The 14,422-nt window shown below is 58.3% G+C and overlaps 1 protein-coding gene across 6 annotated transcripts in view; it reads left to right on the forward strand.

Annotated features, from left to right (window-relative positions):
• The first annotated feature begins 4,646 nt into the window (after nucleotides 1–4,646).
• LOC142289858 (connector enhancer of kinase suppressor of ras 1-like) overlaps nucleotides 4,647–14,422 on the forward strand; it is a 62,701-nt gene continuing 52,925 nt past the window's right edge. For 4 of the 6 annotated variants that reach the window (XR_012750177.1, XM_075333800.1, XM_075333803.1 and 1 more), the window contains exons 1-3: nucleotides 4,647–4,807; nucleotides 4,968–5,125; nucleotides 12,331–12,533. Coding sequence is in view for 1 of the 6 variants with exons in the window: in XM_075333804.1 (XP_075189919.1) it covers nucleotides 4,756–4,807; nucleotides 4,968–5,125; nucleotides 12,331–12,533 (413 nt within the window). In the remaining 5 variants the exon portion in view is untranslated. Of the gene's footprint in view, nucleotides 4,808–4,967; nucleotides 5,134–12,330; nucleotides 12,534–14,422 lie in introns of all 6 variants that reach the window. The other 2 variants (XM_075333801.1, XM_075333802.1) reach the window with 2 other exon arrangements.

Genomic DNA, 14,422 nt, shown 5'->3' on the forward strand with positions numbered 1-14,422 from the left:
CGAAAAATGAAGGTGCAGCCACTGCCACAAAATTGGGGTTGTCAACTATCCAGTAATTCATGAACAGTCCATAAAAATATGAAACATTTTTTCTCGTTCAAAGAAAATAATGTACATTGTTTTTGAATGTGAAGGATCTTGTACAATTATCTAGGATTATCCTTTCATAGCAGACAATGAATACATCGGAGTCTCCATAGCAAAATTATGGGCTGCAGACATAGATCAGCAGAAATCCTCACCATTTATTAGAGGTCTCTAACATATCCACATCAGCGGTATTTTGCCGCAGGCCAGATCCAGTACAAATGCATTTCAGCTCAATTTACCTCCAATGGAGTCCAAAAAAATATTTTCTGGCAGAGAATATTTGGAAAAACAGTGGGGAAAAAAGAAAAAAAATGAAACTGGCAACCCTGTGTTCGAGTCATGCATGGCTCTCCATCAGTGCCAGCCTTTATAGTGCCCAGGGCATTGTTCTCCATCAGTGCCAGCCTTTATAGTGCCCAGGGCATTGCTCTCCATCAGTGCCAGCCTTTATAGTGCCCAGGGCATTGCTCTCCATCAGTGCCAGCTTTTACAGTGCCCAGGGCATTGCTCTCCATCAGTGCCAGCCTTTATAATGCCCAGGGCATTGCTATCCATCAGTGCCAGTCTTTATAGTGCCCAGGGCATTGGTCTCCATCAGTGCCAGCCTTTATAGTGCCCAGGGCATTGCTCTCCATCAGTGCCAGCCTTTATAGTGCCCAGGGCATTGCTCTCCATCAGTGCCAGCCTTTATTGTGCCCAGGGCATTGCTCTCCATCAGTGCCAGTCTTTATAGTGCCCAGGGCATTGCTCTCCATCAGTGCCAGTCTTTATCGTGACCAGGGCATTGGTCTCCATCAGTGCCAGTCTTTATAGTGCCCAGGGCATTGCTCTCCATCAGTGCCAGCCTTTATAGTGCCCAGGGCATTGCTCTCCATCAGTGCCAGCTTTTACAGTGCCCAGGGCATTGCTCTCCATCAGTGCCAGCCTTTATAATGCCCAGGGCATTGCTATCCATCAGTGCCAGTCTTTATAGTGCCCAGGGCATTGGTCTCCATCAGTGCCAGCCTTTATAGTGCCCAGGGCATTGCTCTCCATCAGTGCCAGCCTTTATAGTGCCCAGGGCATTGCTCTCCATCAGTGCCAGCCTTTATTGTGCCCAGGGCATTGCTCTCCATCAGTGCCAGTCTTTATAGTGCCCAGGGCATTGCTCTCCATCAGTGCCAGTCTTTATCGTGACCAGGGCATTGGTCTCCATCAGTGCCAGTCTTTATAGTGCCCAGGGCATTGCTCTCCATCAGTGCCAGCTTTTACAGTGCCCAGGGCAGGGCCGGCTCCAGGTTTTTGTGGGCCCCGGGCGGAAGAGTCCCAGTGGGCCCTATCCACACACAGACACCAATACGAACACGTACATATACATATTTAAAGACAAACTCACAAAAATACATATAAACAGACAAATCTATACAGTCATATACACTTACAGACACACACACACACACACACACACACACACACACACAACTCTCCTACATACAGACAGACAAACACACACAACTCTGCTACATACAGGCAGACAAACACACACAACTCTTCTACATACAGGCAGACAAACACACAACTCTGCTACAGGCAGACAAACACACACAACTCTGCTACAGGCAGACAAACACACACAACTCTGCTACATACAGGCAGACAAACACACACAGCTCTGCTACATACAGACAGACAAGCACACACAACTCTGCTACATACAGACAGACAAACACACACAACTCTGCTACATACAGACAGACAAACACACACACACACACACACACAACTCTGCTACTTAAAGACAAACACACACAACTCTGCTGCTCTGTGGGGCCCGCACCCGCGTCATCGGCGGGGACAGCACCCGCGTCATCGGCGGGGACAGCACCCGCGGCATCGGCGGGGACAGCACCCGTGGCATCGGCGGGGGGGGGATTGGCAGGGCATACATCTGGGGGGGTAGAAGCAGCTCACAGGGGCCCATAATGGGGAGGCGGGGAGGGCACTTACCCGATTAGGTCACGGTGGAGAGGGGGCCCACACAGCGCCGGACAGAAGCTCGCCTCCTTCATCTGTGGGACTGAGAAGGCGGTAGCTCCGCCCACAGATGAAGTTCAAACCAGGATGTCTGCGCGCCTTAAAGTGACGGCGTCGCAGATTGCTGCCGAGGACTGCGGTCCCCGGAACTCGGCCGGGGGCAGCAGAACTGTAAAGGCGAGTGGGCCCCGGCCAAGGGACAGAACTGACGAGGCTCTCCAGGGCCCCGGCATTTGCCCGGGTTTGCCGGGTGCTGACGCCGGCCCTGGCCCAGGGTATTGCTCTTCATCAGTGCCAGCCTTTATAGTGCCCAGGGCATTGCTCTCCATCAATGCCAGCCTTTATAGTGCCCAGGGCATTGCTCTCCATCAGTGCCAGCCTTTGTACTGCCCAGGGTTTACAATCTGACGAATTTTTCTGGACCGTTTATCAAAAAAATCACGGACAATGATTTTTATAGACACAATGGAAAACTATGATAAATCTTTATGATTATAAGTAATCGATGTCTACAGCCCATAATTCTGATATGAAGACACCAGCTGCACTCACTGGAGACAGTACGAGATGATAATTATGTCGAGGGCGGGGGCCAGCTTTCCCCGTCGCGGTGGCTGCTCGGGGAGATCGCGCTCGGATCCGGTGCCTTCTCCTCGGTGGCTCGAGCGGGCCAGACCCGGGACTCGAGCAGCGCTCCTCGCCCACGAGTGAAAAGGGAGGGGAGTTGGATTTTTGGGATGGATGGAGTGTTCGTGACGCCACCCATGGGTTGTGGTGACGGTGGGCACCACCGCTGCTGGTGACGGGGTTCCCGGGAGCGATGGCGGAGAGCAGCTAGTTGTTAGCCCTCCGTGGGTAGTGGCGGTTGGTCCCGGGGCCCGGTAGGAGGCTGGATTCCTCGGGATGGGTTTTGGCAGGGTGCAAGGTCGCAGTGCAGCGCAGCGCGGTGCCGGATGGCACTGGTGTACTCACTCAGACACAGATGGACAGAGTCTCTGGTAAACCAAACGGCTGGATGGACGGGGCCCGCAGTTGGCTGCGGTGTTCTCCCTGGACGGGTTGATGGTGGCTGTCGTTCCATGCACCTGTGTTTTGACTCCATAGGCACCGGGAGTCCGCTCCCCGACGTATATGTGCCAGAGGAGCCTGTTTGCCCGCAGATGCTGGCCCTTTGGATCTCTGGCCCTTGGCGGTGGCACTTATCCGGAACGGTTGGTCTGTTGCCTTCAATCGGGACTTGGGTGGGAATGAACCCCTGAGGTCCAGACCGCAATCAGAGAATTTGACTAAAGGTTGGCTTTAAGCCTACTAGTCGGGGTCTGAGTACCCTGCCTGGTGCTTGGCTCCAATCTGCTCCCCGGTTCGGTACCGGCGGGCCACAGCCCGACCTCGGTCCTACGGTTCCGCTGACCTTCGCCAACTCCTGCAGACGGCCACCACTGTCTGCCGACCTTGCTGAATGTGCCTGGGTTCCGACCCAGACTTCAACAGTTTCACTCCTCACTCACTACAGACCACAACTGGACTGACTACTGTGTTTTTCCCGCATCCAGGCTGTGAACTCCTTGGTGGTAGGGGCCACCCGCCTGGCTCCGCCCCACCTGGTGTGGACATCAACCCTGGAGGGTGGCAACAAGGGTTTAATGTTTGACTGGTGTGACCTGTCCAGGGAGGGGGGTGTCTGGTGTTGTGTAGTGACCTGTCACAATTACATTCAGAATAATCTGCAAGCTTCTTCAGTTTAAAAAAAAAAATCTCATTTTTTTTACATACGGGGCAAAAAAGTGCCATATTTTTACGGACTGTCCTGGAATTTCTGGGTGGTTGGCCTCCCAGGTAATGCCCTCAGAACTGTGCCAGCTACTAGTGCTCCCATAACCGTGCCAGACGTCTAGTGCCCCCATAACCGTGCCAGCCACTGATGCCCCATAACCGTTCCAGCCACTAGTGCCCCATAACGGTGCCAACCACTGGTGCCCCCCTAACTGTGCCAACCACTGGTGTCCCCATAACTGTGCCAACCACCTTTGCCCCCTAACTGTGCCAACCACTGGTGCCCCCCTAACTGTGCCAACCACTGGTGCCCCCCTAACTGTGCCCACCACTGGTGCCCCCCTAACTGTGCCAACCACTGGTGCCCCCCTAACTGTGCCAACCACTGGTGTCCCCATAACTGTGCCAACCACTGGTGCCCCCCTAACTGTGCCAACCACCCTTGCCCCCTAACTGTGCCAACCACTGGTACCCCCCTAACTGTGCCAACCACTGGTGCCCCCCTAACTGTGCCAACCACCCTTGCCCCCTAACTGTGCCAACCACTGGTACCCCCCCTAACTGTGCCAACCACTGGTGCCCCCCTATGCTATTTTTTCTGCATTACTTTTATGGTGAGGTTGGGGCAATGGAAACCAAAAGTAAAATACAACATTTTAAGACCTTTATTCTTCCCACCTTCCCAGGACATTGAGGTGACATTCCTGGGGCTCCGGTACGTGCCGCCGCCGCCGCGGAGGAATGCTGCAGGACCGTACTAGTCCCCCGTACAGAAAATAGTCCCGTCCCCAGTCACGGGGGGCGTGGTCACAGGCGCCGCCTCTCGCCTCACCTGCGTGACGTCAGCAGGGTGGTCCGCCAGGAAGTGCGGGAGACAGTATGGAGCTGATTTCCTCGTGGTCTCCGGACACGGTCAGCGGCTACTTAGAGGGTGAGTACAGCAGGAGGTGACACTGTATACAGTGCTGTGGAAGGCGTGTGTGGACGGTGTCCTGGGTAAGAGCAGGGAGGGTGTGCCTGGTATTGGAGTGCTAGGAAAGCCCTGGTGGTCGGGAGGTGACTGATCGCTGCAGTATGTGTGTTATCCGCAGGTCTGGACCCCACAGTACAGCATTACCCCTTCCAGGGCTGGAGTATCTCTGGGCAGAACCTGCTGGACCTGTCCCCTCAGCATCTGGATGCCCTCGGAGTCAGGAGCATTGGACACCAGGAGATATTTCTGGAAGCTGTGGAACAGCTGTGCGCCTTGGTAAGGAGGTAATAATGCTGAAGGGTGCATGGACGTATCCGCCCAGCCGATGGGGTGCAGCGGTATCCGCCACACCGGGGCCCTGGTGTCCGAGTGGGTAGGAGCACCTACCGTCACACCTGGGACCTGGTGTCCGAGTGGCTAGGAGCACCTACCGTCACACCTGGGACCTGGTGTCCGAGTGGCTAGGAGCACCTACCCTCACACCTGGGACCTGGTGTCCGAGTGGCTAGGAGCACCTACCCTCACACCTGGGACCTGGTGTCCGAGTGGCTAGGAGCACCTACCCTCACACCTGGGACCTGGTGTCCGAGTGGCTAGGAGCACCTACCCTCACACCTGGGACCTGGTGTCCGAGTGGCTAGGAGCACCTACCCTCACACCTGGGACCTGGTGTCCGAGTGGCTAGGAGCACCTACCCTCACACCTGGGACCTGGTGTCCGAGTGGCTAGGAGCACCTACCCTCACACCTGGGACCTGGTGTCCGAGTGGCTAGGAGCACCTACCCTCACGCCTGGGACCTGGTGTCCGAGTGGCTAGGAGCACCTACCCTCACGCCTGGGACCTGGTGTCCGAGTGGCTAGGAGCACCTACCCTCACGCCTGGGACCTGGTGTCCGAGTGGCTAGGAGCACCTACCCTCACGCCTGGGACCTGGTGTCCGAGTGGCTAGGAGCACCTACCCTCACGCCTGGGACCTGGTGTCCGAGTGGCTAGGAGCACCTACCCTCACGCCTGGGACCTGGTGTCCGAGTGGCTAGGAGCACCTACCCTCACGCCTGGGACCTGGTGTCCGAGTGGCTAGGAGCACCTACCCTCACGCCTGGGACCTGGTGTCCGAGTGGCTAGGAGCACCTACCCTCACGCCTGGGACCTGGTGTCCGAGTGGCTAGGAGCACCTACCCTCACGCCTGGGACCTGGTGTCCGAGTGGCTAGGAGCACCTACCCTCACGCCTGGGACCTGGTGTCCGAGTGGCTAGGAGCACCTACCCTCACGCCTGGGACCTGGTGTCCGAGTGGCTAGGAGCACCTACCCTCACGCCTGGGACCTGGTGTCCGAGTGGCTAGGAGCACCTACCCTCACGCCTGGGACCTGGTGTCCGAGTGGCTAGGAGCACCTACCCTCACGCCTGGGACCTGGTGTCCGAGTGGCTAGGAGCACCTACCCTCACGCCTGGGACCTGGTGTCCGAGTGGCTAGGAGCACCTACCCTCACGCCTGGGACCTGGTGTCCGAGTGGCTAGGAGCACCTACCCTCACGCCTGGGACCTGGTGTCCGAGTGGCTAGGAGCACCTACCCTCACGCCTGGGACCTGGTGTCCGAGTGGCTAGGAGCACCTACCCTCACGCCTGGGACCTGGTGTCCGAGTGGCTAGGAGCACCTACCCTCACGCCTGGGACCTGGTGTCCGAGTGGCTAGGAGCACCTACCCTCACGCCTGGGACCTGGTGTCCGAGTGGCTAGGAGCACCTACCCTCACGCCTGGGACCTGGTGTCCGAGTGGCTAGGAGCACCTACCCTCACGCCTGGGACCTGGTGTCCGAGTGGCTAGGAGCACCTACCCTCACGCCTGGGACCTGGTGTCCGAGTGGCTAGGAGCACCTACCCTCACGCCTGGGACCTGGTGTCCGAGTGGCTAGGAGCACCTACCCTCACGCCTGGGACCTGGTGTCCGAGTGGCTAGGAGCACCTACCCTCACGCCTGGGACCTGGTGTCCGAGTGGCTAGGAGCACCTACCCTCACGCCTGGGACCTGGTGTCCGAGTGGCTAGGAGCACCTACCCTCACGCCTGGGACCTGGTGTCCGAGTGGCTAGGAGCACCTACCCTCACGCCTGGGACCTGGTGTCCGAGTGGCTAGGAGCACCTACCCTCACGCCTGGGACCTGGTGTCCGAGTGGCTAGGAGCACCTACCCTCACGCCTGGGACCTGGTGTCCGAGTGGCTAGGAGCACCTACCCTCACGCCTGGGACCTGGTGTCCGAGTGGCTAGGAGCACCTACCCTCACGCCTGGGACCTGGTGTCCGAGTGGCTAGGAGCACCTACCCTCACGCCTGGGACCTGGTGTCCGAGTGGCTAGGAGCACCTACCCTCACGCCTGGGACCTGGTGTCCGAGTGGCTAGGAGCACCTACCCTCACGCCTGGGACCTGGTGTCCGAGTGGCTAGGAGCACCTACCCTCACGCCTGGGACCTGGTGTCCGAGTGGCTAGGAGCACCTACCCTCACGCCTGGGACCTGGTGTCCGAGTGGCTAGGAGCACCTACCCTCACGCCTGGGACCTGGTGTCCGAGTGGCTAGGAGCACCTACCCTCACGCCTGGGACCTGGTGTCCGAGTGGCTAGGAGCACCTACCCTCACGCCTGGGACCTGGTGTCCGAGTGGCTAGGAGCACCTACCCTCACGCCTGGGACCTGGTGTCCGAGTGGCTAGGAGCACCTACCCTCACGCCTGGGACCTGGTGTCCGAGTGGCTAGGAGCACCTACCCTCACGCCTGGGACCTGGTGTCCGAGTGGCTAGGAGCACCTACCCTCACGCCTGGGACCTGGTGTCCGAGTGGCTAGGAGCACCTACCCTCACGCCTGGGACCTGGTGTCCGAGTGGCTAGGAGCACCTACCCTCACGCCTGGGACCTGGTGTCCGAGTGGCTAGGAGCACCTACCCTCACGCCTGGGACCTGGTGTCCGAGTGGCTAGGAGCACCTACCCTCACGCCTGGGACCTGGTGTCCGAGTGGCTAGGAGCACCTACCCTCACGCCTGGGACCTGGTGTCCGAGTGGCTAGGAGCACCTACCCTCACGCCTGGGACCTGGTGTCCGAGTGGCTAGGAGCCCCTACCCTCACGCCTGGGACCTGGTGTCCGAGTGGCGAGGAGCCCCTACCGTCACGCCTGGGACCTGGTGTCCGAGTGGCGAGGAGCCCCTACCGTCACGCCTGGGACCTGGTGTCCGAGTGGCGAGGAGCCCCTACCGTCACGCCTGGGACCTGGTGTCCGAGTGGCGAGGAGCACCTACCGTCACGCCTGGGACCTGGTGTCCGAGTGGCTAGGAGCACCTACCGTCACGCCTGGGACCTGGTGTCCGAGTGGCTAGGAGCACCTACCGTCACGCCTGGGACCTGGTGTCCGAGTGGCTAGGAGCACCTACCGTCACGCCTGGGACCTGGTGTCCGAGTGGCTAGGAGCACCTACCGTCACGCCTGGGACCTGGTGTCCGAGTGGCTAGGAGCACCTACCGTCACGCCTGGGACCTGGTGTCCGAGTGGCTAGGAGCACCTACCGTCACGCCTGGGACCTGGTGTCCGAGTGGCTAGGAGCACCTACCGTCACGCCTGGGACCTGGTGTCCGAGTGGCTAGGAGCACCTACCGTCACGCCTGGGACCTGGTGTCCGAGTGGCTAGGAGCACCTACCGTCACGCCTGGGACCTGGTGTCCGAGTGGCTAGGAGCACCTACCGTCACGCCTGGGACCTGGTGTCCGAGTGGCTAGGAGCACCTACCGTCACGCCTGGGACCTGGTGTCCGAGTGGCTAGGAGCACCTACCGTCACGCCTGGGACCTGGTGTCCGAGTGGCTAGGAGCACCTACCGTCACGCCTGGGACCTGGTGTCCGAGTGGCTAGGAGCACCTACCGTCACGCCTGGGACCTGGTGTCCGAGTGGCTAGGAGCACCTACCGTCACGCCTGGGACCTGGTGTCCGAGTGGCTAGGAGCACCTACCGTCACGCCTGGGACCTGGTGTCCGAGTGGCTAGGAGCACCTACCGTCACGCCTGGGACCTGGTGTCCGAGTGGCTAGGAGCACCTACCGTCACGCCTGGGACCTGGTGTCCGAGTGGCTAGGAGCACCTACCGTCACGCCTGGGACCTGGTGTCCGAGTGGCTAGGAGCACCTACCGTCACGCCTGGTGTCTGAGTGGGTAGGAGCACCTGCCGTCACACCTGGTGTCTGAGTGGGTAGGAGCACCTGCCGTCACACCTGGGCCCCGGTGGCAGGTGCTTCTACCCACTCGGACACCGGGGCCCAGGTGTGACGGCAGGTGCTTCTACCCACTCGGACACCGGGGCCCAGGTGTGACGGCAGGTGCTTCTACCCACTCGGACACCGGGGCCCAGGTGTGACGGCAGGTGCTTCTACCCACTCGGACACCGGGGCCCAGGTGTGACGGCAGGTGCTTCTACCCACTCGGACACCGGGGCCCAGGTGTGACGGCAGGTGCTTCTACCCACTCGGACACCGGGGCCCAGGTGTGACGGCAGGTGCTTCTACCCACTCGGACACCGGGGCCCAGGTGTGACGGCAGGTGCTTCTACCCACTCGGACACCGGGGCCCAGGTGTGACGGCAGGTGCTTCTACCCACTCGGACACCGGGGCCCAGGTGTGACGGCAGGTGCTTCTACCCACTCGGACACCGGGGCCCAGGTGTGACGGCAGGTGCTCCTACCCACTCGGACACCGGGGCCCAGGTGTGACGGCAGGTGCTCCTACCCACTCGGACACCGGGGCCCAGGTGTGACGGCAGGTGCTCCTACCCACTCGGACACCGGGGCCCAGGTGTGACGGCAGGTGCTCCTACCCACTCGGACACCGGGGCCCAGGTGTGACGGCAGGTGCTCCTACCCACTCGGACACCGGGGCCCAGGTGTGACGGCAGGTGCTCCTACCCACTCGGACACCGGGGCCCAGGTGTGACGGCAGGTGCTCCTACCCACTCGGACACCGGGGCCCAGGTGTGACGGCAGGTGCTCCTACCCACTCGGACACCGGGGCCCAGGTGTGACGGCAGGTGCTCCTACCCACTCGGACACCGGGGCCCAGGTGTGACGGCAGGTGCTCCTACCCACTCGGACACCGGGGCCCAGGTGTGACGGCAGGTGCTCCTACCCACTCGGACACCGGGGCCCAGGTGTGACGGCAGGTGCTCCTACCCACTCGGACACCGGGGCCCAGGTGTGACGGCAGGTGCTCCTACCCACTCGGACACCGGGGCCCAGGTGTGACGGCAGGTGCTCCTACCCACTCGGACACCGGGGCCCAGGTGTGACGGCAGGTGCTCCTACCCACTCGGACACCGGGGCCCAGGTGTGACGGCAGGTGCTCCTACCCACTCGGACACCGGGGCCCAGGTGTGACGGCAGGTGCTCCTACCCACTCGGACACCGGGGCCCAGGTGTGACGGCAGGTGCTCCTACCCACTCGGACACCGGGGCCCAGGTGTGACGGCAGGTGCTCCTACCCACTCGGACACCGGGGCCCAGGTGTGACGGCAGGTGCTCCTACCCACTCGGACACCGGGGCCCAGGTGTGACGGCAGGTGCTCCTACCCACTCGGACACCGGGGCCCAGGTGTGACGGCAGGTGCTCCTACCCACTCGGACACCGGGGCCCAGGTGTGACGGCAGGTGCTCCTACCCACTCGGACACCGGGGCCCAGGTGTGACGGCAGGTGCTCCTACCCACTCGGACACCGGGGCCCAGGTGTGACGGCAGGTGCTCCTACCCACTCGGACACCGGGGCCCAGGTGTGACGGCAGGTGCTCCTACCCACTCGGACACCGGGGCCCAGGTGTGACGGCAGGTGCTCCTACCCACTCGGACACCGGGGCCCAGGTGTGACGGCAGGTGCTCCTACCCACTCGGACACCGGGGCCCAGGTGTGACGGCAGGTGCTCCTACCCACTCGGACACCGGGGCCCAGGTGTGACGGCAGGTGCTCCTACCCACTCGGACACCGGGGCCCAGGTGTGACGGCAGGTGCTCCTACCCACTCGGACACCGGGGCCCAGGTGTGACGGCAGGTGCTCCTACCCACTCGGACACCGGGGGCCCAGGTGTGACGGCAGGTGCTCCTACCCACTCGGACACCGGGGCCCAGGTGTGACGGCAGGTGCTCCTACCCACTCGGACACCGGGGCCCAGGTGTGACGGCAGGTGCTCCTACCCACTCGGACACCGGGGCCCAGGTGTGACGGCAGGTGCTCTTACCCACTCGGACACCTGGGCCCCGGCGTCCTAGTGGGTAGGAGCACCTGCTGTCACACCTGGGACCCGGCGTCCGAGTGTGTAGGAGCACCTGCCGTCACGCCTGGGACCTGGTGTCCGAGTGGGTAGAAACACCTGCCACCGGGGCCCAGGCGTGACGGCAGGTGCTCCTACCCACTCGGACACCGGGGCCCAGGCGTGACGGCAGGTGCTCTTACCCACTCGGACACCTGGGCCCCGGCGTCCTAGTGGGTAGGAGCACCTGCCGTCACGCCTGGGCCCTGGCGTCTGTTGGTGGAGCCATCTGCCGTTACACCTGGGCCCCGGTGTCCGAGTGGGTAGAAACACCTGCCACCGGGGCCCAGGTGTGACGGCAGGTGCTTCTACCCACTCGGACACCGGGGCCCAGGTGTGACGGCAGGTGCTTGTACCCACTCGGACACCGGGGCCCAGGTGTGACGGCAGGTGCTTCTATCCACTCGGACGCTGTGGTGCACACAATGAGTATAGACTCTGGTGTGTATTATTCATTGCTGGTGCCTATGCACACTGATAGTCTTATTTCCCCTTTCTATCTACAGTCATGGCCAAAAGTTTTGAGAATGACACCAAAATTATATTTTCACATGATCTGTTGCCCTCTGGTGTTTATTTGTGTTTGTCTGATGTTTACATCACATACAGAAATATAATTGCAATCATATTATGAGTACCAAAAGGTTATATTGACAGTTAGAATGAGTTAATGCAGCAAGTCAATATTTGCAGTGTTGACCCTTCTTCTTCAGTACCTCTGCAATTCTCCCTCGCATGCTCTCAATCAACTTCTGGACCAAATCCTGACTGATAGCTGTCCATTCTTGCATAAGCAATGCTTGCATTTTGCCAGAATTTGTTGGTTTTGTTTGTCCACCCGTCTCTTGATGATTGCCCACAAGTTCTCAATGGGATTAAGATCTGGGGAGTTTCCAGGCCATGGACCCAAAATCTCTGTTTTGTTCCATGAGCCATTTAGTGATCACCTTTGCTTTATGGCAAGGTGCTCCATCATGCTCAAAGGCATTGTCCCTGATGTTTTGCTGTTAAGCTGATCACTCTTTGACATTCTGGAGTATATGCAAATTGCCATTAGAAAAACTTAAGCAGTAGACTTTGTAAAAATTAATATTTGTAGCATTCTCAAAACTTTTGGCCATGACTGTAGTTGTTTCTTTCTTTTCTAGCACTATGAGCTGCACAGTGAGACGCTGAGGTCCCTCACTGACAAGCTGTATGGAGTCTCGCAGTCCTTGTCCTCGCACATCCTCCTCCTCAGGAAGGCTTCTTCACTGTCCCAGGCCCTGGCTCTGTCTCCCACCCAGAAGCAGCTGGCTTGTATCATAGACATCGTCTCTGCAGCACGAGGCCTCTTCTCCTGGCTTAACAGGTATTTGGGGGGTAAGGAATCCTAAGAATGAGGGGGCTGCACTGGCTCCGCACTGCTCTCCCTGCTCTGCCGTGGTCCTTGGCTACCGCTGATTAGAAAGCCATGGCACAGAACTGTGGAGGATTTTATACATTACTTCCCATATACCTGCGCTTTAAGAGGTCACTCAGTGATACCATACTACACTATATATATAATGAGGACCTAATGTGATATTATTATCTAAAATATTTGTAAGGTTCTGCAGAATATGTTGGTGCTATAGAAATGAAATCAATGTTATGCGTGGCCTAAAACAATCCATATGCTAAGCAGAAAGGAAAAACCATGCCCATAAAATCAACCTGATCTTCTATTTCTGGGGAGGGGGCTGGCTTTTCATCTACCAGTTATAAAGCGGTTGTCCACTACTCGTACAACCCCCTTCTAATTTTGGGTTGCTGGTGAGAGTGGCATAAAACTAAAAAAAAAAAAAGTCATCTAGAATAAAAGCATCGACCTGTCATATGCCAGTGTCTGCCATCTTTTCCTCCCTGTTGTTAGTCCCCCATTGTGCTCTATCATACTGATGTGTTATAGAATCTTTTTTGCTTCATTAGTAAAGCCCGCTTTACACGCTACAAGATATCTTACGATGTGTCGGCGGGGTCACGTCTTAAGTGATGCACATCCGGCATCGTAAGGTATGTTGTAGCGTGTGACAGCGACGTGCAATTTCGATTGAATGAAAAACCGTTCATCGCATGCACGTCGTTCATTCCTGACGAATTGAACGTCAGGTTGTTCATCGTACCCGGGGTAGCGCACATTGCAGTGTGTGACACCCTGGGAACGATGAACAGATCTCACCTGCCTCTTGCGGCTCCCGGCCCACAATGCGGAAGGAAGGAGGTGGGCGGGATGTTTACGTCCCGCGCAGCTCCGCCCCTCCGCTTCTATTGGCCGCCTGCAGCAAACGTCCCTCCCACTCCAGGAAGTGGACGTTCGCCGCCCACATCGAGGTCGTATGGAAGGTAAGTATGTGTGACGGGGGTTAATCGTATGTGCGGCACGTTCAACAAATTGAACGTGCTGCACGTACGATGGGGGCGTTGCAAATCGCATATGATATCGTATGCTTAATCGTAACGTGTAAAGCAGGCTTTACTCCTGCTAATTTACCAGATTGGTTACCGGAGTCCGGAGAGTTTGGCATCCCAGAGGTCACCGTGGTAACCTGCCAGATTGTAATGCTCGGCTGCATTCCTGCACAGATTATCTCAGCACTAGAAATTTCAGGCACAGCTAGATTTTGTCATCCATAGCCAATGCAGGGCAGTATGGACTGTCCTACATTATCGGGTGCTGACGGGACCCTGACAGTTTATTAACTCCTTACTGCCCGGTGCTACCATAGTACATTGATTGCAGGTCTGGAGCGAAACTCCGTTCATCTGAACATAGCCTTATATTCAAATAAACTGTTCCTTTTCATCTATACACAAAGTACTGCAGCCATATACAGGCTATGTATACACACTGCTGCTTTTTATTCTATTCCGTTGCTTCTGAAATGTTTTTTTGTTTTTAATTTCTTGGTTTGGCAATGGCCGTGTTCAATTAGCTGCCCAACTCCTACAACACAGTAGCACTGCGGGACAGGAGCGATGCCACTAGCATTAATTGTGGAAAAAAGAGAGAGAAATTCAGCTCACCGAGTTGCTGTAATCCGCTGTCTGTTAGGACCCGCGCACGGAGGGCTAGGCTGCCAGATAAACGATCAGGAGCGAGGAAAGTCCAGCGCAGTCCAATATATCCAATTAAAAATCACAATCTCTGTGGGGTCTGTACAATATCCCTGTATTATCCTGCTGACCGCTTTGTATTCCTATTTTTAATGGATTTACCAA

This window comes from Anomaloglossus baeobatrachus, chromosome 2 (genome assembly GCF_048569485.1).
Source record: "Anomaloglossus baeobatrachus isolate aAnoBae1 chromosome 2, aAnoBae1.hap1, whole genome shotgun sequence".
NCBI classification, from domain to species: domain Eukaryota; kingdom Metazoa; phylum Chordata; class Amphibia; order Anura; family Aromobatidae; genus Anomaloglossus; species Anomaloglossus baeobatrachus.